At 44.9% G+C, this 26288-nt stretch overlaps 1 protein-coding gene across 3 annotated transcripts in view; it reads left to right on the top strand.

Annotated features, from left to right (window-relative positions):
* The window catches only part of thsd7aa (thrombospondin, type I, domain containing 7Aa), a 537669-nt gene that overhangs the window by 314641 nt on the left and 196740 nt on the right, over positions 1 to 26288 (top strand). For all 3 annotated transcript variants that reach the window (XM_041184218.1, XM_041184217.1, XM_041184219.1), the window contains exons 5-6: positions 4934 to 5089; positions 9348 to 9551. In XM_041184218.1, the coding sequence (XP_041040152.1) occupies positions 4934 to 5089; positions 9348 to 9551 (360 nt within the window). The remainder of the gene's footprint in view (positions 1 to 4933; positions 5090 to 9347; positions 9552 to 26288) is intronic.

Below are 26288 nucleotides of genomic sequence, written 5' to 3'. Positions count from 1 at the left end.
CTCAACAATTGGCTCATGACGCCTCTCTGGCATCCAAGAACAGAGGCCGAGCAGCGGTACAATAAGAGCCACGCCTCCACAAGGGCGGTGGTAGAGAGAACCATAGGTCTTCTCAAGACGCGCTTCCGATGCCTGGACCATTCAGGGGGCACAGTCCAATACCCCCCAGATCGTGTGTCACTGATAGTAGTTGCATGCTGCGCTCTCCATGATCTGGCACTGGAAAGAGGGGACGCAGTGGAGGAAGAAAATGTTGAAGCAGCTGCTCTAGCAACAGACGATGAGTCCAGTAGTGAGTCTGAGGATGAGCATGGCCAGGAGAATGCTGAGGAGGTAGACGCTGACCTGGGCAACCTCCAGGGAGGCAGGGACACCCTGGATGCTTTGATCCAATGCTCCTTCAGTTAGGCCACCAAATAAGAACCACCACCACATGCCAGGGCTGCAGGCTCCATACTCGATACCTGGCAGGAACATTTGCTTAGTGAACAACATTCACTATGTGCAATTTCGATGAAGTTCAATGAAAAACAAATCACTCATATGGCTTATCCTGCACCTGCAGAACAAATGAAGCACCCAGAGGCTTGTTAAATAGAAACACTTTTAATGTTGTGGTGCCTGGCATGCAGAATATAAACAAAATTGATAGGTGCTATCCATCACACCAATTAACATTTAATGTAAAAGTCGGGGGGAGAAAAACCACCAGTGGTAAACCCATGTTGTGCTTAAGGTGCTTTAAGTTTTCGTTTGCGGGTGCTATGTCTAGGTGCTCTCCCCTTGCTGGCACTGGCATTGGAGACAGCCTGCTCACTCTGCTGTTCTGTTGGCCTTGATTACCTTTGCGGGCATCCTGTAGCCTGTGGAGCATGTGCTGGCCCCGCCTGGAAGGGAGTGGCCAGTGCCACGGCTGGCATCTCCCCAACTGTCACAGCCCGACCGGATACCACGGTTACTGGCAGAGGGGCGGAGGAGCTGCTGCCATCATCCAGAGCGCCCTGAGAGGAGCCCACAGAGATGACAGGCAGATCGTGCACCAACAGAAGGTATCCACCAGGCATCGGAAGCGCGTCTTGAGAAGACCTCTGGTTCTCTCTACCACCGCCTTTGTGGAGGCGTGGCTCTTATTGTACCTTTGGACCTCCCTGTCGCTTTGGACCAACCTGCTCACCATTGATGGACGGACACCTAGCTGGGATACTGGGTGCCCAATCCATTTCCCACACTGACACTGACCACCTGAGGTCATTGCCAATGTGAGGGCTTGCAAGTCCGAGTGCATCCCCAGGAACCCTGATTCAACTCCTGGAGGAGCCTCTCCATGAGAGTCACCACTCTTTCCATGAAGGAAGCAGTGCATTCAGCCATGAGGGTCTTTGCATTGCTCATGCTCCACAAGGACCCTTTTACAATGGAGCCATGGCATGCATTCCCTCATGAATCTCCACCAGATCCTCCTGCACACCCTGCTGGTTGTTCAGCATCTGCTGCCTCAGGGACGACTACAGAGGCACATAATCAACCACTGACTGCGCATGTTCCTGGTCCCTCTGACTGCCAGGTCCCTGGGCACTCTCTGCCTCTGCCTGCACCTTAAGCGAGTGTGAATTGCCCTCACCAATATGCACCGACTGCCAGCACCCTGGACACTCTCTGCCTCTGCCTGCACTTCAAGAGAGTGTGAAGTGCCCTCACCAATGTGCACCGAGGTGCCAATGTAATGCCCACCGTGGTGCTGGTATCTGACTGGTGCCTGATCGGCTGAGTGGGTGTGATCTAGGTGCGTTGTGACGGTTGCTGTCCTTTGGGGTCAGTGGTGGGCCTTCAGGCTCCTCACCTCAATGGGCTGCTGGTGAGACTGAAAGGAAGAACAAGGATATGTCATTAGTTGAAGTCATTACACTGTTACTGTGCATGCCCGGCACCTGAATCATTCCATTATCAATGGGGATTCCATGTACAAGGCTCACATCAATATAGAGTCTACAGTGGAATGGTTGCAATTACAGACATTCCGATCTCAGTGCACTGCACTCTTACCCACCTGTGGCACCCCAACCTCATCACGGCCGATTGATCTAGGTGCTTGGTGCCTCTCCAGCTCCAGGGCCTCCTGCTCATATTGAGTTAGGATGAGTAGGTGGGGTGTTCCACTGCCAGTCCGCAACCTGTCTGCATTGTTATGGGATGTCTTCTCCTGAAATCATGGAGGAGCATTGTTAGTCCACTCTGTACCTGCATTGCCATTGCAGCCTGGCCAATCCCACCTCATAGGGCTCAGCCAATTTGTGACCCCGGAGCCGCAAGAAACTCAGTGCAAGCAGCCTGGGCTCACCCCCTTGCCCAGATGCTGCCTCATTGTCATTTGCCGCTCTCACTCTAAGATCTCTGAGGTCCCGGGAAGTGGGGGGAGGTGGTGGGCAGCTTCTAACTGCTGTGCTAAGTGATCCATGCCAACACGGTACTTACCCTTCCTGATTGCAGATCATTGAAGCACTTACTGCACTGTACCCATGTACGCCTCACCACATCATGGGAGCTCACCCTGGATGCCACATCCTCCCTGGCATTTTTGGTGAGGTGGGGGGGCGTCCTCCTCCCATCCCTGGGGACAAAGATCTCCCTCTGTTCTGTCGCCTCCTCCAGGAGGATAGAGAGGCACTCATCAGAGAAACGCGGGGCCGATTGCCCCGCCGACCTGCCTTCCTGCCTGCCTTATCCGCCTGCTACTCTCTCCATCATGAAGTCCACGTCCTTCACTGGTAGCCTTCGAGTGGCTGCTGTGGCCGCCTTTGACTCAGCCGCCGGGTCGACATTGAGCACGGGCCTCTGCTCGCCCCTTCTTGCTCACTTTGCAGCCGCGTCATACACTGGCCAGGTCTTAACTGGTCCGCCCGCGTGAAATCCTGGGTGGCCGGTGGCTTCCCAACTGCCTCTGCCCCCTCCCACTGAGTCCACCCAACTAGGGAAAAATTCTGGCCATTGTTTACAGCCAAACAATCTAACAAACAGGGGTGAAAACATTACCTCCCCTACCTTCAGAGGCAGATGTAAAAAAGCAGTCAGTCCAAACTGTGGTGTGGGAGGGTTGGAATCTCTCTGGAGAGCAGTCTTTGGCTCCAGCAGCACCCAGGCATGTAGGGAAGGCCTGTAGGTTTGTTGGAGTGCTGGACCCAAACTTGCCACTGTGTACCTATCTCCAGGCAGTTAAACTGCCCCCCATCATATTGGGAAACTGGATGCCCACTAGAAAGTCCCAATTGGCTGTTAACCTAATTGACAACCTGCCTCATGGGCGTGAGTAGCTCTGCTGCCTGTGAACCCACCTGAGCAAAAATGGCTGACACCAGGAGTATTGTTGAGAAAGCAGGCTACTGGCCAGTGCTATTATTTTTGGGCCACATCCACCTCTGTCCCCAAACTTGGAAGGCCTGAAAATTCAGCCCCATGTGATTTTTAATCTCCTGTAAATAAGCTCTTCATTCTGTACATAATTATTGTTTCTTACTGGGATAGTTTGTAATGCCACTCTTATTAATGGGGAAAGGCTTACACCTTTTTAGGTTTTGACAATGTTTCACTGGACCAGTACAATGGGCCCATGAAAATTTTGTGTGGCATAAAAGCTAGCATAATTCCCTTACACCATAATTTTTAAGAACTTCTGTGCTAAAATAATGGTACATGCTCTCGATGTACTACTGTCAAAAAATTCAGGGTTATTGCTTCCTGCATTGCCACATTTAATGGTGTTCTTCACTTACAGCAAAGTACCTCCTCCAGATTGAAAATTTCAGGAATATTATGGCCAGTGTTTTCATAATTTTCTTTTCAGTGGGTCACTAGCTTGCCTTGGATGAAGGCATCTAAATATTACTCTTTAAAATCTTCACCTTGCCTGTTTCATTTTAACAAGACTGCTGTCAACTCTGTCGAACACATCTGGCCTTTTTCAATTAGGATTGTTGACATAGCTGCTAGATGGAAATGTATTCTCTTTATCTTAAATTAAGGCAGGCTTATGCCTGATCTATAGTCCTAGGCATCCTGCCTCACCATGAGTAAACTGTGCTGTAATACTTAATCAAAATGTTTGTTCTTGAACTTTCAGGATTTACACCCAGCATAGCCCTTATCCCTGTCCCCTTGAATGCCAATGCCTTGATTGGGATGGGCATAGGCTCCGTAGCCAACAGGTTACCCTAGAATCCCCAATATTAATTTGGACCAAATATGTGTAGGCTTAACCTAATTTGTCACCCATCTGCTGAACTTTGACTGAAGTTAGGGAAGAACAGTGTGGGGAGTTTGGCAATTTTAGCTGCCATATATATATGGATATATATTTATTATAGGATAGCAATTCTTAAGGGCCTGCTCCTCCAGTATAAATACAATTTCAGTCTGGCATAGATCCAGGCTGAAGACACCATCCAAACTTCTAGGGATCTGCATAGCCACGGTGGATTGGTGGTACCAGTTACTATGCCTCAGGGATCACGGCCTGATCTGCCATTGGAAGGGACATTTTTTTAAAATATTTGTTCATGGGATGTGGGCATCACTGGCTAGGCCAGCATTTATTGCCCATCCCTAATTGCCCTTGTTCAGAGGGCATTTAAGAGTTAACCACATTACTCTGGTGCTCTGCCTGAGGTTCTTATTCCCCTGAGGCCCAATTGCTAAAGAAGCATTTTTTTAATTCAACCTTTGGTTCCAACTGGTGCCACTCTAGCGCTCGGCAAGATGATTGCTCTCCAATCCAAAATTCAGCCCAATGGGACAAGAAGTTGATATTCTCCTTGATGTGATGATACCATTTTTTATAATGTTATGTTATTAAAGGAAGCATAAGCTGAATGATGGGTTTTATTTATTGTTATATCTAATGTGTAAAGTAACATGTATTTTTTTCCCTTTAAACTGTTAGCTGAAAAACCTGTTGCCAACAGGTTGTGTACTGGACCCACACCAAACACCACACAGTTGTGTCAGATTGCCTGTCCCATTGAATGTGAAGTATCATCCTGGACTGCTTGGGGACCATGTACCTATGAAAGCTGTGACGATCCACAAGGAAAGAAAGGTATGCAAAATCTATCATTAGCAGAGCTGCAACAAATATAGTAGATATTATTTATTAGAAATTAAAATAAATGTTGGAGAGTATAAATTTTGGGGATAAACGTACAGTGTCTCAAATCCAGGAACCTCGAGACCAATGCCGTGCAAATTTCATATTGTCACAAAAGTAGACTACAGTTTCACCAACTACCTATGGGCATATTGAACTTTTTAGAGAATACCTGTGTTTTTAAAAAATACAAGAAAAGACACAGATGGCTGATACTGTAAAGTGACCATTTTCTGGAAAATTCCTATGTGGATTATACTGAAGGCATGTCCTGAGAACATGGAATTTTGCACCTGAAGAGGTATCAAGGTCCACTTCAAACAGAGACGCTTAAAAGAAAGGTGTGGAAAATGCAAAAGGCTGGACTTTAATCTCCTTTGTTTGTGGAGATAATGGAGACTGCCTCCTACACCTCATCAGAAATCCCAGAACCCATCTCCTGTTGATTTATATCTCAGAATATGTCAAAATGTTTCTGAGATGAAAGCAAAATAGACTATATATACTATTTCCCCTTCCGTGTGTGTGTGTGTGTGTGTGTGTGTGTGTGTGTGTGTGTGTGTCACTGAAAACAAGTGCCATTAAGATAAACAGAGAGAAGCAAGAAACAAGACAGTCTTCTAAGAACGAAAACAAAAAATGCTAGAAAAATTCAGCAGGTCTGACAGCATCTGTGGAGAGAGAGACAGATATAACATTTTGAGTCTGTGTGACTCTTCAGATTTAAAAGGAGGTAGAGATGTGGTAAAAAAATACTGATTAAGGAGGTTGGAACCGGTGAAGCTGGATCGAAGGCCAGCGATAGGTGGAGGCAAAGGAGATTTGGCAAAAGATGTCATAAACAAAAGGTCAAAGAGTTGTTAATGGTGGTGGTACTGGCTAAATGAGGTGCTAATGGTGACATTAAGAAAGCAAGATGTGATAATGGCTGGACCAGGGTAAGCACTCTGGAAAGTGACAGATGGCCCCAGTCGGGGTGGGGCGAGGGGAGGGGACGGTGGTGGGAAGAAAGATCGAAAAAGCTGAAAGCTGGGGATAAAACAATAAATGAAAATGAAAATAAATTTTAAAAATAATAATAATGAAAATAAGTGGGGGGGAAATTAATAACAATTTAAAAAAATGAATATGGAAAAAAGGGGGATAGGGACAGAGGAGAGAGTTCATGGTCTGAAGTTGTTGAACTCAATGTTAAGTCCGGAAGGCTGTAAAGTGCCTAATCAGAAGCTGTTCTTACAGTTTGCGTTGAGTTTTACTGGAACATGCAGCAAGGACGGACATGTGGGCATGAGAGCAGGATGGGGTGTTGAAATGGCAAGCAACAGGAAGGTCTGGGGCATGCTTGTGGATGGACCGAAGGTGTTCCTTAAAGCGGTCACCTGGTCTCCTCCCATGTAGAGGAGACCGCATTGGGAGCAGCGAATGCAGTAGACCAAACTGGGGGAAGTGCAAGTGAAGCGCTGCTTCACCTGAAAGGAATGTTTGGGCCCTCAGATGGTAAGGAGGGGGAGAGTAAAGGGGCAGGTGTTGCACCTTCTGTGATTGCATGAGAAGGTTCTGTGGGAGGGGGTTGAGGTGTTGGGGGTGATGGAGGAGTGGACCAGGGCGTCGCGGAGGGAACAGTCCCTACGGAATGCCCACCAGGGTGGGGTGAAGGGAAGATGTTTTTGGTGGTGGCATCATGCTGGAATTGGCAGAAATGGCAGAGGATGATCCTTTGAATGTGGAGGCTGGTGGGGTGAAAAATGAGGACAAGGGGGACCCTATCATGTTTCTGGGAGGGAGAAGAAGGTGTGAGGGCAGAGGTGCGGGAGATGGGTCGGACACGACTGAGGGCCCCATTAACCACTGTGAGTGGGAAACCTCGGTTAAGGAAGAAGGAGGACATGTGAAAAGCACTGTTTTAGAAAGTGGCATGATCAGAACAGATGTGATGGAGGCGAAGGAACTGAGAGAATGGGATGGAGTCCTTACAGGAGTCAGGGTGTGAATACCTGTAGTCGAGGTAGCTGTGGGAGTCGGTAGGCTTGTAATGAATATTGGTGGGCAGTCTATCACCAGAAATTGAGAGGTCAAGGAAGCAAAGGGAAGTGTCAGAGATGGACCATATGAAAGTGATGGAAATTGGAAGCAAAATTGATAAGTTTTTCCAGGTCCAGGCGAGAGAATGAAGGAACACTGAAACATTTATTGATGTACCGAGAAAAGAGTTGTGAGAGGGGGCCGGAGTAGGACTGGAACAAGGAATGTTCCACATACCCCATAAAGAGACAGGCATAGCTGGGACCCATGCAGGTATACATAGCCACACCTTTTATTTGGAGGAAGTGAGAAAAGTTTAAGGAGAAATTATTCAGAAAGAGAACAAGTTCAGCCAGACGGAGGAGAGTGGTGGTGGATGGGGATTGTTCGGGCCTTTGTTCAAGGAAGAAGCGGAGAGCCTTCAGACCATCCTGGTGGGGGATGGAGGTATAGAGGGATTGGATGTCCATGGTGAAAAGGAGGCGTTTAGGACCAGGGAACTGGAAATTGTTGATATGATGTAGGGCATCAGAGGGATCATGGATGAAGGTTGGAAGAGACTGGTTAAGGGGAGAGAGAACGGAGTCAAGATAGGAAGAAATGAGTTGCATGGGCAGGTACAGGCTGACACGATTGGTCTACCAGGACAGTCCTGTTTGTGGATTTTGAGGAGGCGGTAGAAGTGGTCTGTCCTAGGTTGGGAGACTTTGGGGTTAGAAGCTGTGGAGGCAGTCTTCTAAGAACACTGCTGAAAGAGCAGAATCTCTATCTCTCTTGCTGGAGACAAATGTTGTAACATGGTGTCTTCTTCAGCAGAGTGCAAAACTGAATCAAGCCAAAAAATGTCTCTGTGAAACTGCCAAAGTCAGCTCCAGAGTTCTACTGAATTTATCTCACTAATGGGCGCAATGTACAACCATAAAGGACAAACCAAGGACTGATTTGTATATATTTTTAACTTTTATTCAGGCTCTTAACTTGCTCATTTCTGATGTGTCTGCATGTGTGTGTATGTGTGTACATGTGCGTGCATGTGTGTCTGTCATGTCTTTATTACTTTTCCTCGCTTTTTAGTAATTAATAAACTTATTCCTTCTTTGACTCAATAAACCTGGTTGGATTGGTTCCTTATAAAAAGTAAATATATTTGGATCGGGAAAAGGTATCAATGGGGAAAGAATTTTAAACAAACCTTTGTTGTGACCAACCAAAGGGGTTGAAAAAGAGGGGAGCCAGCTCATTCCTCCTCAACCGCTCATAACAAGATCTTGCTGGATTTTGGGTCGGGCAGTTAAGGCCATGGGCAGTTCAGTTAAAGGTGGGTTGGGTGGGTTCAAGGGTTGCCTAAAGCTTGGGAATAGACTGGTGCGCAAGTGGTGAAGGAGAAAACTAGTCAGATGCCACACCGTGCCAATGCAGCACCTAGCTGAATTGTCTAGGTAAGTTATTTTTTATTTTACTGGTTTAGAATTGATGCATGGCACTTTCTAAAAATGTCCGTTTTTTGGACAACTCTGGTTTTTGGACAGCCAGATTTTAGACACTTTACTGTCAAAGCATTCTGGACAACTGAGTAAACTAGGCTTAAAACAGTAGCTTTAAAACATATATATGTGGATGATTTTCTACATTTTTTTTCTTTTGACTAATTTTTTCAAACATGAGTTTAGTTCTCCCTGTGCAGTAAGTGTAACAAAATAGTAAATTAGTTTAAGATTTCACAACAGCAAGTGCACAGAGAAAAGCTATTCTTACCTTGTAGACTCCATGGCAAATATATATATTTTTATGGTGGAAAGAAGTAGATTCCAAATAAAAAACAACAATTTGTGCAGATTCTTTTCAAAAGATTGTGATGATGTTTAATAAGATGTAAATGAATGCAATAATGAAATAATATAGGAGATGCAAATGCTCTAGACAATTTTTATTTCTATCAGTGCAGAATTCATGAGATTAAAGTATCAACTGATAATGAGTCCTGTTTATTTAATTCCTAATTTGATAGATCCACCTTAATGAGTTAATGTAATTACAGATTCTGTTGAAGACTTCACCTGTGTATTGAGAGTTAAATAAGATTAAAACAAGGGATTGTGTAGATTGAATTTGCTGCTTTCTGTTATTTGGTTATTTCTTTGTTTGGTAAATAGGAAAATGAAATAAGTAAAATGATTCCTTCCTACAGGATTTAAACTGCGGAAACGACACATTGCCAATGAACCTACTGGTGGAACAGGGAATTGCCCACATTTGCTTGAAGCTATCCCTTGTGATGACCCATCCTGTTACAGTTGGCAGGTTGTGGGACTGGGAGAATGTACACCTGACAATGACAGTGAGTGCGGGCCGGGCATCCAGACACCAGAAGTTCAATGTATCAACAGCAATCGTAAGTTTATCATAAATGGATGGTAGTGTTTCACTTGTATGTAGAAATGCAATTTTTTCATACACTCAGGAGTAATATAGATTTATTACTGTCTTCCGTGGTATATGAGAAATGTTTCAGGATATTTGAACTCAGTGATTGAAGTCTCCCTTAGTTTCAGTCTGTGTTTTAATAAAATGATTCTGTTCAGATTGCTATATAAACACCCACAATGCATTAACACCTGCTTGATGAGATTTTTGTTACTGATGTTGTTCATTTGATGCCTGATTTTACTGTGTATTTGCAGATCATTGACCCTAGATTAATTGATAGGAGCCATGTTAAGTGTAGGTCAGACACAAGCATTTTGCCTGCTTGGCTTGAAATACAGCCTAAACTAATGGGATGAATGTCTCCTGTCTTCTGTCTTTATGCGAGCTATGTGAATGAAGTTTGGGTAGCCTCAGATCAAATCCTAGTGGACATGGGTTCACCGAATAAAGCAGTTTGTAATTCTGTACCAATGGCAGTTAGCCAGCAATCGCATGCAGAAAAGAGATAGGGCAGAATCTTCCAGTCCTGCCAGCAGCAGGAAGCCTGGCGGGGGGAACTTAATAGGCCTGAAGGCAAAAATCTATCTCCTGACGGTGGGATGAAATTTTGGAACTAAGTCCTCGGACTTTAAATGTGGGTTAAAGGTCATTTGAGCTTCCCGTTGAACAATGTTGGAAAGTCCTTTTGCATGCATTAGCATATCATGCATGCTCATTAAAAAGCCACCTCATCGGAATTTAGCTCCTCACCACCGAGAAATTAGAATGTTAATTTTTACGACTATATATAAGTGGTGTGCACTTGGTGAGGTGGACTTCATCCATGGTTAATGGTGAGTTGCCACTGCATTGTCCTCTTTGGGGAGTGTCTATAAATGCCAGCCTATGCTTGAGAGCAGGTGGTGGCAGTGCAAGTGCCTTAGAGGATTACCAAGGCAGGGAGGAAGGATTAGCGGGGAAGGATGGAGCAGTGACTGGGCCAAGGTGGAAAGGATAGTGCAGGCTATCCTTTAACTATGACGCCAAAACATTTGACTCCATGAGGTCACAGTGGGGATGGTGACTTTCTGCCCACCCCTACTGCGAGAATAAGCAAGCTCCTCGCAGATGCATATGTAATGAGCTGAACAGCATAAGATCGCTAAACTCCCCCCACCCCCTGCCCAGCCAGAAATCACTCCTGCTCCTGCACTGGCCACCAAACCTAGACTCCAAAATGGAGTATGTAAAAAATTTGAAAGATGTCACACAGTACAGTGGATGCTTTGAGGTTAGGACTGGGACCTGTGTCTAATCATATCATAGCTTACCTAGCAGCATGAAATGTGCGTGTTACAGTTTGCTCAGGGAGCCCAAGTTACTGTGGCAACATGAACTTTTTGCATACATGTTGTACTCTTGAGCTATGGATACTGTGGATAGTAATGGTAGAGGCTCCAAAGTTCCTTCTGCCTTGTGGCTTTGGACCACATTACAGCCTTGGTCCAAACATGTAAAAAAGAGATGAACTCATAAGGTGAGGTAAGAGTGACTGTCCTCGACCTCAAGGCAGCATATGACCAGGAGTGGCATCAAGGAGCCCCAGCAAAACTGGAGTCAATGGGAATCGGGTGAAAATTCTCCACTGGTTGGAGTCAATTCTAGCGCAAAGGAAGATGGTTGTGGTTGTTGGCAGTCAGTCATTTCCACCAAGTGGATGGTTCGTCTTCGCTGCCACCATCACAGATGCCAGTTTTCAGTCAATTCTAACCAATCCTCCAGACTTCATGAAATGGCTGAAAACACTGTATAGAGAAAAGGCTATGGGCCTCAACATCCATAAAGACTTGTGCTCCAGAATTACCCATTATCTAACCAAGCTGTTTTAGTACAACTACAATACTAGCATCAACTCAACGGTGGCATATTGCCCAGGTAAAATGTATCCAAAAAAGTAGAACAAGTTCAATCCAGCCAATTAACGCCCATCAGTTTACTCTTAACCATCAGCAAAGTGATGAAAGGTGTCATTGACATTGCTATCAAGCAGCACTTACGTAGCAATGACCTGCTCACTGTTGCTCTGTTTGGTTCCAATGGGACCACTCAGCTCCAGATATATTTACAGCCTTGGTCTAAACATGGAAAAAAAAGAGTTAAATTCCAGACATGAGGTGAAAGTGACAGCCTTTCACATAAAGGCAGCATTAACTGAGTGTGGACCCTTTGTGAAATTGAAGTTGATGGGAATCCCCTGGTTGGAGTCATACCCAGCAAAAAGGAAGATGGTTGTGGTTGTTGGAGGCTAATCATCTCAGCCCCAGGACATTGCTGCAGGAATTCTTCAGGGGAGTGCCCTAGTCCCAAATATTTTCAGTTGCTTCATCAATGACCTTTCCTCCTTCATAAGGTCAGAAGTAGGGTTGTTTGCTGATGATTGCAGAATGCTCAGTTCCATTTGCAATTCCTAGATAATGAAGCAGTTCATGCCTGCATGCAGCAAAATCTGGATAACCTTCAGGTTTAGGCTGATAAGTGGCAATTAACTATTGTGCCACACACATGTGCAAGGCAGATACCATCTGCAACAAGAGAGATAATCTAACCACCTTCTCTTGACATTCAACAGTATTGCCATCACTGAATCTCCCACCATCAGCATTATCATTGACCAGAAATTGAACTGCACTAGCCACATCAATACTGTGGCTGCAAGAGCAGGTTGGAGGCTAGAAATCCTGCAGAGAGTAACTCACCTCCTGACTTCCCAAAGCCTGTCCACCATCTACAAGACACAAGTGAAGAGTGTGATGGAATATTCTCAGCTTGCATGGATGAGTGCAGCTCCAAGAACACTCAAGAAATTCAGCACTTCACAGGACAAAATAACCCACTAGATGGACATCCCATCCACTATCTCAAATATTCACTCCCTTCGCCACCAGAGTACAATAGCTATAGGAAGCACCGCAACAACTCACCAAGGCTTCTTCAAAGCACATTTCAAAGCCATAACCTCTATCAGCTAATAGAGCAAACTCAGCAGGCATTTGGAAACACCGCCACTTGTGAGTTTCCCTCCAAGTCACACACCATCCTGACTTGGAAATACATCGCTGATCCTTCATGTTTTGCTGAGCCAAAATCCTAATTGGCCACCTCTGTGCCCAGCTCCAGGAGAGGTGGGCACTGCTAAGGCCGTTCGGAAACCTTGATAACACCTGGTAAGTAATTTAAAAATAACAAATTCAGGAGGCCAAGTGGAAACCCTTCTTAATGGGGATCACTGGGGCTGTAGGGGCTGCCTTCCCTATCTGTGCCTCCAGGCTGCCGCAGGGAGGCCTCCATGAAGCTGGATGTCTTCTCATGTGGCAGTAGTCAGAAAAATGCTTAATAAGCCCTTGATTGGCGCCTTGGTTATGTAAATCGGCTGCCTGGCTCCTGCCTGCCATTGTGAAACTTCCCTTGTGGTGGAACAATGTCAAGGAGATACCTGACCCAGCTCCCCACTATCTTACCAGTTCCTCCCCCACTGCCGCAACCTCCATTCTTGCCACCCGGGGGCTGGTAAAATTCAGCCCAATGATTTAGGTCAGTGACTTTTCATCAGAACTGGGGTAGATCTAAAATATTAAAGGGGAAATTTAAGTTGAATCTACATGAAATAAGTTGGAGATTTAGACAGTTTCTGGAAAATAACATAAGAACATAATAAATAGGAGCATGGGTAGGCCATCCAGCCCCTCAAGCCTGCTCTGCCATTTAATAGGTTCATGGTAAATCTGATTGTGGCCTTAACTCCACATTTCTGGCTGTACCTCCCAACCAACCTCCCACCCCCCACCCCCCGCATAACCCTTGACTCCTTTGTAGATCGAGAATCTATCTACTAAGTCTTGAATATATTCAATAGCCCAGCGCCCATTATGTTCAAATTAGAGTATTCCAAAGAGTAACTACCTTCTGAGAGAAGTAATTCCTCCTTATCACCGTCGTAAATGGGAAACCCTTTATTATGAAACTGTGTCCCCCTAGTTTTCGATTTTCCCCACAAGGGGAAATATTCTCTCAGCATCTACCCTGTCAGTAAGATCACCTCACGTTCTTCAAAATTCCAAGAAGTGTAGGAGTGCTCCAGAACTTGCCACGCCCCTAGACAAGCTGTTCCAGTACAGCTACAACACAGGCATCTGCCTGGTTATGTGAAAAATTGCCCAAGTATGTCCGGTACACAAAAACCAGAAAAAAATCCAACCCGGCCAATTACCGCCCCATCAGCCTACTCACGATCATCAGTAAACTAATCGAAGAGGTCATCAACAGTGCTATCAAGTGGCACTTGCTTAGCAATAACCTGCTCACTGACGCCCAGTTTGGGTTCTGCCAAGGCCACTCTGCTCCTGACCTCATTACAGCCTTGGTTCAAACATGGACAAAAGAGCTGAACTCCAGAGGTGGGGTGAGAGTGACTGCCCTTGGCATCAAGGTCGCATTTGACAGAGTGTGGCATCAAGGAGCACTAGCAAAACTGGAGTCAATGGGAATTGGGGGAAAACTCTCCACTGGTTGGAGTCATACCGAGCACAAAGGAAGATGGTTGTAGTTGTTGGAGGTCAGTCATCTCAGCTCCAGGACATCACCGCAGGAGTTCCTCAGGGTAGTGTCCTCGGCCCAACCATCTTCAGCTGCTTCATCAATGACCTTCCTTCCATCATAAGGTCAGAAGTGGGGATGTATGCTGATGATTACACGATGTTCAGCACCATTCATGACTCCTCAGAGACTGAAGCAGTCCATGTCCAAGTGCAGCAAGACCTCGACAATATCCAGGCTTGGGCTGACAAGTGGTAAGTAACATTTGTGCCACACAAGTGTCAGGCAATGACCATCTCCAACAAGAGAGAATCCAACCATTGCTCTTGATGTTCAATGGCATTACCATCACTTAATCCTCCACTATCAACATCCTGGGGGTAACCATTGACCAGAAACTGAACTGGTCTAGCCATGTAAATACTGTGGCCATAAGAGCAGGTCAGAGGCTAGGAATCGTGCGATGAGTAACCCACTTCCCAACTCCTCAAAGCCTATCCACCATCTACAAGGCACAAGTCATGAGTGTGATGGAATACTCTCCACTTGCCTGGATGAGTGCAGCTCCCACAACACTCAAGAAGCTGGACACTATCCAGGGCAAAGCAGCCCACTTGATTGGCACCACATCCACAAACATTCACTTCCACCACCACTGACACACAGTGGCAGCATTGTGTAACATTTACAAGATGCACTGCAGGAATTCACCAAGGCTCTTTAGGCAGCACCTTCCAAACCCACGACTGCTACCATCTAGAAGAACAACGGCAGCAGATAGATGGGAACACCACCACAAGGAAGTTCCCCTCCAAGTCACTCATGGTCCTGACTTAGAAATATATTGCCATTCCTTCACTGTCGTTGGGTTAAAATCCTGGAACTCCCTTCCTAACAGCACTGTGGGTGTACCTACATCACATGGACTGCAGCAGTTCAAGAAGGCAGCTCACCACCACCTTCTCAAGGGAAACTACGGATGTGCAATAAATGCTGGCCTAGCCAGCGAAGCTCACATCCCACGAATGAACAAAAAAAAACCTTTCCTCATAAGACAACCCCTTCATCCCAGTAATTAACCTAGTGAACATTCTCTGAATTGCCTCCAATGCAAGCATATTCCATCTCAAATAAGGAGACCAAACTGTATGCATTATGCTATATTTGACCTCAGCAACACCCTGTACAGTAGTAGCAAGACTTCACTACTTTTATACTACTGCCCCCATGCAATAAACGTCAACATTCCATTTACCTTCTGAGTTTCTTGCTTTACTTGTTTGCTGCCTGTGATTCATTTACAATAACACCCAGATCCCTCTATATCACAGCATTCTGTAGTCTCTCCATTTAAATTATATTCTGTTTTTCTATTCTTCCTACCAAAGTGGATAACCTCACATATTCCATCTGCCATTTTTTCCCTTTCACTTAACCTGTCTATAATCCCTTTGCAGACTCTTGGTGTGCTCCTCACAACTTGCTTTCCCATCTATGTATCTTCACAGCAAATTTGGATACAATACACCCTTTCCCTTCATCCAGGTCATTAATATAGATTGTAAGTAGTTGAGGCCCTGTGGCACCCCTCTGGTTACAGTTTGGCAACCTGAAAAGGACCCACTTATCCCGACTGTTTCCTGTTAGTTAACCAATCTTCTATCCATGCTAATACATTACTTCCAACACTTTGAGCTCCTATTTTGTATAGCAACCTTTTATGTAGCACCTTATTGCTTGCCTTTTGGAACAGGCTTTTTTAGTCTGTACAATGTAGCAAATCATTTAAATATAAGGGCCAAGATATTGCCAGGCCAACAGGGGTCTCATTCACCAATTAGAGAACTGGGAGAAACCACTCAGTTCCATGGGGAGGCTCAACCGAATCAAATGTCATTCAGGCATTTAATTGTCACTAGCATACCTTCACCACGATTGAGGTCCCTGCCGTCTGCTAATCAGAGGCTGGCAGCTCCTCATGCCACTAGTGGAAATGGTAGCTGGTGGCAGCACTGCACGCACTCAGAGACCAGGATCGCGGAGTTACGGAAGGACCCAAGGCCACAAGCAAGTGAAGGTGACTTGGGGGTTGCAGGGTGGGGGTAGTGGGAGAGATAGGGAAGGGGGGTCAGAGGTAGCAGCAAGTGGGTGGCTCTCAGCAGCCCCCCCCACGTCTGCCCAATGCTGGGCCGCTCAATTGGGCATACAGTGCCTGATTGGTGAGGAACCAGCCCCCTGCTGCCCATATGAGACCAATGAAAAACCCAACAGATTGTGCTGGGCAGCCTTCCGAAGGATCAGGAGACCCGTGAGGCCTCCATTTAATCCCTGAGCCATCACTTAATTGTGGTGGGCTCAGGTAAAGGGTGTCAATTGGCTCATTAATGAGCCTAATTGATATCCTGCTTGCAGCAGCCAAGAATCCCATGTCAGCCCCTTTCACCCTCGGACTTATTTGGGAACGTTTTCTCACCACCGGGAAACTGATATGGAGCCTCTCCCATGAATAAATGGGACCGCCCTCCATGGTTCCCGCCATGACAGACTACATTAAATCCAGCCAACGTTGCTTATTATTCAAGCCAGCAGCAACTACAAATTGCACATAAACTTTGAGGATAAAAATAACAGCAGGCAGTTTTACAGTTGAAGTTGGAAAAGCGCACATAGATTTACAATTTATGGTTAGCCAAATCGGTTGCCTAGATACCTTTTATAGGACCAACAACAACTGTTGTTTCCTTATGAAACTGGGTTGGGGGTGGAATCCTCTTGAAAAGCTGCTACCATAGTAGGAAAAGAAGCTATTCACCAGTGAATAACTGCAATTAAAATCCTGTGAAGGCAGGATAAATACAAAGATTGAGTTCTTCACAATTTTGCTCCATGCTTTAGAAACTCCAATATGCAATGACCGGCCAATATAATTGTTTTCGTTCAAGCATGCAAAGATTTCAATTGAACTGAAAACAGCCGGAAGTTTTTTGCTAAAATGAATGACTGTGAAGGTGAAATTGAAGAGACTGTGTGCTCAATATGGCTGTTCACATTGAGACTATTTATGCATAGTGTCAAGTTGATTAGTTACACAGCTGCAATATCTAAATAAATAAATTTTGTCATGCAGTAACATACTTCTGCTTATTTATTAACTGGTGACTAAAATGATAACAATGATAAAGCAATTATAGAAGGAAATTGTCAAAAATTATGCCTTATTCCAAATAATCATAAATTAAATTGGTTTTATTTTAACAAGCCCTTCCCTGTAGTAAATATGTAAAGTTGAATATAATTTGCATTTCTCATGAAGTCCGTATTTCCATATCCAGCAGGGAGTCTCTCAACTGAAGTCAGCCAAGTAGCTTCCTAGGGAATAGTACAAATTGGCATAATTTTGCATCCTTGACATTGATGGTGGCAGAACCAGCGAACATTAATATTGTTTGTTAAATAATGCTTCAAATTTAAAATTCTCATCCTTGTATTCAAATCCCTCCATGACCTTTTCCATCTCAAACTATGGGCAGTATTTATTCCAGGCACCAAGTCTCTTGCCCACTGGATAGAGAGCCATCAAAATCACCACATCGCCTCAGTAGGGAAAGGCCTACCATATTAAGTGCCTATCAGACACTTAAGTGGCTACATTCAGGCTTTCCAAGCATTAAAGTGGGCGCAGTGACAGCTGACAACAATGCATCCACCAGAGGCCCAGGATCAATGAGGGTCTCAAGGCCAAATGTGAGTGACAGTGGAATGGGGTTGCGGGATGGGGATCATGAGTGTTGGGGGTAGAAGGGGGGTGGGAAGCAAGGGCAAGGGGGGCGGCACTCAACAGGAGAACAGGCTTCTCAACGAGGCATTAATATAATTGAACATGGGACCCCAAAGGTGCCCCAAGCAAACCTCACAATGGCTTCCTGTGTGGCACCCCCACCCCCCCGCCCAACTACAAGATGCAATGTAGGAACTCACCAAAGCTCCTTAGACACCACCTTCCGAACCACGACTGCTCCCATTTGGAATGACAAGGGCAGCATGGGGACACCACCACATGGAAGTTCTCCTCCAAACCACTCAACATCCTGACTTGGAAATATATCGCCGTTCCGTCACTGTTGCTGGGTCAAAATCCTGGAACTCCCTCCCTAATAGCACTGTGGGTATACTTGCACCACATGGACTACAGTGTTTCAAAAAGGCAGCTCACCACCTGCTTCTCAAGGGCAATTAGGGATGGGCAATAAATGCTGGCCTAGTCAGCAACACCCAAATCCCATGAGTGAATAAAAAAAAATAAAAATGAATATAAGTTGTTGGTATTGTATTTCTGTACAATAACATGTTATAGGGTGGATTTGCACCTTTGGCTCTGCAGTAGCACATTTATCTTTAAGTTTTATCTTTAAAAGGATTCCGGCTTCACTCTTGAGAATTAAGTACACAAATCTATATTGGGGTAGCATTTTGTCCATCATTTTGGTACAAAACAGACACAATATTGTCCAGTTTCTGCATTGGTACTAGGTCCTGCATCTGGTCTGTACCATTGAAATGGCCATTGTAATGTTTGTTGGTCCTTAAAGGTTTTAAACACCCCTGGTGGCCACCTAAAAGCAGCATTGGAATAATTTGAATATGCATAAAATGATCTTGTACCTTCTGCAAAAAAAACATTTGAACTTGTCTTTATTCACTTTCTCACCACAGCTGAATCAGCAGCCTTCTACTCCGCAGCACTGCTGCAGGTCACTGTTAGCACATGCTCAGTTTGCATCCCTGTATTTTCCTCCAATCCCCCTACCAGAATTTATCTGAGACTTTCTGCCAGTGAGGCAGAAAATTCAAGTTCAATACCCATGTCGGGTAAGCTGAAATATATCTGTCAGAAATTGCCTATTTTAGATCCAAAAATTAGCCTAAATGTCCAATCCTTCGATTCAGTACTGTGCTGCCATGATAAAAGCTACCATCTTACAGGTAAGCTGTTAAACTGAGGACCTATGTGCCCTCTGAGGTGAGTGTAAAAAAATCCTCTGGCATTATTTGAAGAATAGGAGGGGAGTTTCCTCGGTATCCTGGCCAACGTTTATATCTCAATCAACACTACTAAAACAGATTGTCTCACTTATCTCATTGTTGTGCATATGTTGTTTTATGCATATTAGTTGCCATATTTTCTACATTATAACATTTCTACACTTCAAAAATACTTTGTTTGCTGTGAAGAATTTAGGAATCTCCAAAAGACATGAAGCTTACTATATGAATGCCAGATCTTTCATTCTTAGTATTATCAGTAAATGGTTCTTTTTAAACAGTAGGTCCCTGACCATGTGAACCTGTTGTATTTTCAGTTCCAGTGTAACTTTTGGAATACGCATATAATGCCGTGGTGTTGGTTTACTGAAAATGAATGTTTGGGCCTGTTGCATGCCCAAACAGCCAATATTTATACCTTTAATGTAAGGAAGCCTCAAGAAACTTAACAATGATAAAGAGGTGGAGGGGTGTCAATAATGGAGGGAGAGAATAGGTGTGGGTGATAAGAGTCTTGGATAGAGTGAAGAAACCTTTTTAAGATGGAAAGAGAAGTGAAGAGGTGCAGAGCGAAGGGTAGGATTTCTGGTGAATAGAGCTAAGGTAGTCAAGGACTCAGGATTCCAATATGACGGCATAAATTCACTGGTGATTAAGCCACTTGGATTCTAATGTCCACAAAGAACAGTGGTTAAATCTTGGCTTTGTGCTGAAGTGTTAAGTGGGCATGGGTGATAGTGAATTGTAAACTCGCTATACATTAAGGTGTCACCCATTTTAGAATATCAGAAAATGTCATGATTTGACACCCTCCACCGCCCACCAATTCTCCCACTGCAGTGCAAATGCTGCAGGTCCAAATTGTGTCCATTAGAACATTGATTTATAGTGCTCAAATCCATAAGATAAAAGAACAGTTGCACCCAGACTTTATACAAAGCTCTTCTAACAGTCAGTGGCAGATTGTGTGCAAGTGTTTTTGTCGGATGGTACTTTTACTATTTGTCTCGATCACCTCTTGAAAGTGGATTAATCCCACTGACAATGGGTTTTGAATTTTAAGGAAGTAACCGTTAAAAGGCTTTAAAACAATTTATTAGACAAATTTGACTATAAATCAATCAAAGCACTCAACCGCATTGTTATGGAACTGTAATGTGAAGAAATTAAATTTTGTGTCATTGGTATTTCCCCTACATTCCGTACAGGTCTAACTGGCTGGGTTACGTTGTGTTGAACTATAATGTGTCATGCTTCATTTGTTCAATAATTAAGATCCAGCATGCACTTGAAATTATATCCCCCTGTAGTTTTTTTATTTGTTGATATTACATTAGTTTCAGCAAAATGGCAAAAATGATAGCAGCTTAGCTCTCAATTAAAACAGGTGACTGATGTAATCTAGTTTTTTTTCCCTCTATTATGGTAGTTATAAGCTACTCCCAAATTAATTAAGAAGTGGAATAAATAAACCCGTCCTTGACTAAAATCCTGTTAAGTAATACAATAAAATATTGAATTTGTATTTTAAAATGATTTGCATAGATCTAGAATTTGGAAAAAGTAAACACCTTCAAAACAAGTACACACTGTTTGTGCATAGGTACCAATAAGACGTGCACAAATTTATAAACAACTTCAGTACAATGACTGTTACACATAATTTATGAGTGATCACTGAGTAAAAGATTAACATTGGGAAGATTTAAACTTCCTTTCAGTTCACTTCTTTTCAGGAAGAAAGCAGAGAATATGCATAAATTGTTTTTCTCTGATTGGCAGGATGTGGCGAGTGGCATCCCTCAGGGGTCTGTACTGGGGCCTCAACCTTTTACAATTTATATCAATGACTTAGATGAGGGGAGTGAAGACATGGTAGATAAATTTGCAGATTACACAAACATAGGTAGGAAAGTATGTTGTGAAGAGGACATGAGGTTGGAGATGGATATAGATAGGTTGAGTGAGTAGGCAAAGATCTGGCAAATGGAGTTTACTGTGGGAAAATGTGAAGTTGTTCACTTTGGCAGGAAGAACAAAAAAGCAGAGTACTACTTAAATGGAGAACGGTTGCATAATTCTGAGGTGCAGAAGGATTTGGTCTTCTAATACACGAGTGACAAAAAGTTAGTTTGCAGGTACAGCAAGTAATTTAAAAGGCTAACAGAATGCTATCCTTTATTACGAGAGGGATTGAACTAAGGATGTTATGCTTCAGATATAAAGGTCATTGGTGAGGCTGCATCTCGAATACTGTGTGCAGCTTTGGTCTCCTTATTTAAGGAAAGATGTAAATGCATTGGAGGCGGTTCAAAGGAGGTTTACTAGATTGATATCTGGATTGAGTGGGTTGTCTTATGAGGAAAGGTTGGACAGACTGGACTTGTTTCCACTGGAATTTAAAAGAGTGAGGGGTGATTTGATTGAAGTATATAAGATCCTGAATGGCCTTGACAAGGTGGACATCGAAAGGATGTTTCCTCTTATGGGTGAGTCCAGAACTAGGGGACACTGATCTAAAATTAGTGGTTGCCCTTTTAGGACAGAGATGAGGAGAATTTTTTTCTCTGAGAGTTGTGCGACTTTGGAAATCTCTGCCCTAGAAGGTGGTGGAGGCAGGGTCATTGAATATTTTAAAGACAGAGGTAGATTGATTCTTGTTAGGCTAAGGAATCAACGATTATCGGGGTTAGATGTGAATGTGGAAATTGAAATACAAGAAGATCTGCCGTGATCTTATTGAATGGTGGAGCAGGCTCAAGGGGTTGAATGATCTGCTTCTGTTCCTATTTCTTGTGTTCTTATGTTCTTGTGGCTCTAAATTTTACAGCTTACTGTGACACGAGTAAAGTGATCCCTGTATCGTCGTCTTGTGTAGTTAAACATGTTGATATTACTGTAATGTGATTGTGCTCCCAATTCAGGTATAGCATGGCCAAATAAGGAATAAATCTACCTTTACACTGCCAATAATATTCATTAGCTACCACATTCAAAGGATATTTGATTTCTTTGCACACAGACAATGCTCTTTTTTTTTTCTGATTTGAGTCTGCCCATTTCTCCTGAAATATAAGCTGTTTTGTGCAGTAGGTGTGTGCCCATTAGGAATGATGTTGATAGTGTCCAAATTTATTTCACATAGGCAACTTAGAGCCCAATAATGAGAGTAGGCATTTGCCCCATTCACGCAGAATTGTTTTAATTCCAGGCACTGGATTGAAAGGACATATGCTAACACACTAAGCCACCCAGTCCCACATACTTTTTATTTTTCATAATTAATTTAACAATACTTTGCACATATCCTCAGTTATTTTTATTTCTGTAGAATATTGTTTGAAACAATTAATTGTACATTTTGTATGATGTGATAAGATGTAATATGAAGTAATGTCTTCCACTTGATATTATTGTTTAAAATTATTCGATTGTTTACTTGCCCCAAACTTTGAAGCCTGCTTGCCACACTCTCAAATGTTTCCAGTAAAAAACATCGATGCACAGATATTGTTTCCATTTGAATGAGGGCCTTTGAACTCCATTGCTACTTTCAATCCTTCCTCTTCACTCCTTTCTTTTTATTTGTGCTTTGTGATTCATTAAGGGTTACATTCTGCATCTCACTAACTGAAGCTCTCCATCTGTGCCAGCATTTTCCAGTGCTGAAGTGAGTGAAGCAAGCTGCTGTAAATTGTTAAAGGAGGGAAGACTTTGCTTCAGTTAGGTGCTTTCAGTAGGCTACCCTTCTTGGGCACCTATCAGAGTCAAAAGAATCAACATATTATACAATGTTGCTGGAAAGACAACATTTCAAATAAAGCCACATGCCGGAATGTTGTATTTTGCTGCTGTGTTGTATTTTGGTGCAGTGTATGGTTAAGAAGGAGAGAGTGACTGCCCTTGTCATCAAGGCAGCATTTGACCAAGTGTGGCTTCAAGGAGCACTAGCAAAACTGGAGTCAATGGGAATCGGGGGAAAACTCTCCACTGTTTGGAGTCATACCTAGCACAAAGGGAGATGGTTGTGACTGTTGGAGGTTGATCATCTCAGCTCCACGACATCACTGCAGGAGTTCCTCAGGTTAATGTCCTCAGCCCAAAAATCTTCAGCTGCTTCATCAATGGCCTTCCTTCCATCATAATATCAGAAGTGGGGATGTTTGCTGATAATTGCACAATGTTCAGCACCATTCGCGACTCCTCAGAGTCCATGTCCAAATGCAGAAAGACCTGGACAATGTCCAGGCTTGGACCGACAAGTGGCAAGTAACATTCACACCACACAAGTGTCAGGCAATAACCATTTCCAACAAGAGAGAATCCAACCATCGCCCCTTGATGTTCAATGGCATTACCATCACCGAAACACCCACTATCAACATCCTAGGGGTTACCATTAACCAGAAACTGAACTGGACTAGCCATATAAATCTGTGGCTGCAAGAGCAGGTCAGAGGCTAGGAATCGTGCAATGAGTAACTCACCACCTGACTCCCCAAAGTGTGTCCACAATCTACAATGCACAATTCAGGAGTGTGATGGAATACTCTCCACTTGCCTGGATGAGTGCAGTTCCAACAAAACTCAAGAAGCTGGACACCATCCAGGACAAAGCAGCCCACTTGATTGGCAACCTTTCCACAAACATTCAGTCCCTCTACCACCAACACACAGTAGCAGCAGTGTATACCATCTACAAGATACACAGTTGGAATTCACCAAGGCTCCTTCAACCGCACCTTCCAAACCCACGACCACTATCGTCTAGAAGGACAATGGCAGGGGATAGGTGTGAACACCACCACCTGGAAGTTCCCCTCCAAGCCACCATCCTATTTTGGAAATTTATCATTGTTCCTCCACTGTCGCTGGGTCAGAATCCTGGAATTCCCTTCCTAACAGCACTGTGGATGTATCTAGTCCACTTGGACTGCAGCAGTTCAAGAATGCAGCTAACCATCACCTTCTCAAGGGCAACCAGGGATGGGCAATGAAATGCTGGCCCAGCCAGTGAAGCCCACATCCAGTGAATGAATAAAAAAGAAAAAAAATGGAGAGCTTGGTCCAGCAGAATGCAGAGATGTGTGCAGACCTGCAGTTCATAGCGGGAGCCTTGGGTAAGTTCCTGCAGTGGCAACGTGAGAGAGAAATGGGGCACCTCAATATCCCTTTAGGTGCTTGTTCCCCTTAAGGAGTCAGGCTGAGGCGCCCGGGTACCCAAAGGGAGGAGAAGTGGCAACTGGACACCCCTGGGTCACCCACTTAGGACTCTCAGAGGTTGTCCTCTCCATCCGAGTCCCCTTTGCTTGTGAACAGCTGGCCATTGAGTAATTCTGGAGGGAGAGTGTGTGTGTGTGGGGCAGGGCCTCGCAGAACCTCGCGCATGCACTCTCCCATGCACACGGATCCTTCATGTATTATATTCAGCTCAATGCCCTGAGCCTGCTGGGGTTCACTTTCAGTTGTCCACCTGAGCTAACCTGCATCTCCGCCCACCCAATGATCACACTCCCATACAGCACCTGATCTTGCCCACCGTGACTGTCATTTCACTTTTGACTGGACAGCATGGTCTGGATTCAATTTTTCATGTGCACCCCGTCTTTTCCCCTCCCCCAGTCACCCATTTCCTTTCCCCCCTCACTGTTGAGCTCTCTGGGATCATCTTCCACCTCCCCTCTGTGATCAAACAGCCACAACCCTTTTCCTTTGGGGATGTCCAGGTGAACATGCATGTTCTCTTCCTTCCCAAAAATCTTATCCCCATCCACATTAGCCTTCCGAACCTCCTCTTTCCCACCCCCCTAGGTACATGTCTGCCTCTGAGTCTCCAACAACCACTCTTGCTGTCCCCTCTACGGCGACTGTCGAACCCTCACCCTCCTAATCTTCCTCCTTACTCTATCATTCTCACCATTCCCTCATACCATGCCAAATCTCAGTTCTCTCCCCAGGAGACAGTCATGGACCCATCAGACCCCTCCCTTGCACATTCACCTGGACATATTCCCCTCCAGTCCCCTTCCCCCTAGAACCCTTTTCCTCCTCCGGACCCCTTCTCCCCAGAACCCCTTCCCCCTGGAACCACTTCCCCACCATGGAACCCCCCCCCCACCCCCACCCCCCTTGAACCTCTTCCCCCACTGGAACCATTTCCCCCCGCCCCGGAATACCCTCTCCCCCCCCCCCAGTCCTCCCACCCCCCCGGACTCTCCCCAGCCCCGCTTAGACCCTCCCCTTCCTTCAGATACCCTTACATCTTCCGCCAACCATAGTCATTCCACCAACCCCCCCAACTCCTTCCTCCAGCCTTACCTCTTCCTCCAGCTTCACTTCTTTCTCCAGCCATGCTCCTTCCCCCTTCCTGACTCCCTCAGGCACCCTCACTTTTTCCTCCAGCTTTACTCTTTCCCCCTTCCTGACTCCTTCCTCCACTCTTACTTCTTCCTCCTCTCTTACTCCCTCCCCTCTCCACATTCCTTCATCCTCCTTCCCCTCTTCACACTCCTTCCCTTACATCTTCTATCCCCCGTACACCTACCTCCCCTATTTGCCATTTTCTCCCCCGCTCCAACCTCCTCCCTTCCCCTTGCCACCTCATCCCCCGACACCTTCATTACCCCCACCAACCTCACCACCACCACCACCACCACCACCACCCACCCCCCCCCACCCCCAAATACCTCTTCCTCTACCAGTCAACCCTAGACCTTCCTTTCCTACCCCCGCGACCATCAATGATTGTGAGCACCAATGGTGACTTTCTAACTTCTGTGAGCTGCTTTGCAGCAGAACAATGTCCATGAGAATCCATCCAGCATGCCATGGACATTCCTGCAGGATCCCATTGCATTGGGCTCCAGTATCTTTGCTCCTTGGATGTCTGTGATGTGAGCAAGGCCCTGACGGTGAGTCCTTACTTTTGCACGTCATACTCGTCAAAATGTGTTCTGCACCAGCATGTTTTCCCGCCGAGGTGGTCGGACGATCCAGTGGAGGGGATGAGTCCAGCAGGCTGGCTTTAGAATGATATACTGATGTATTACAATGAGGTTCCCGACGTCTGATGGCAGGGAACATGGCC

Source organism: Carcharodon carcharias, chromosome 3 (genome assembly GCF_017639515.1).
Source record: "Carcharodon carcharias isolate sCarCar2 chromosome 3, sCarCar2.pri, whole genome shotgun sequence".
Classification (NCBI taxonomy): domain Eukaryota; kingdom Metazoa; phylum Chordata; class Chondrichthyes; order Lamniformes; family Lamnidae; genus Carcharodon; species Carcharodon carcharias.
Note: the sequence above shows the minus strand (reverse complement) of the source record. Positions and strands in the feature narration are given on the sequence as shown.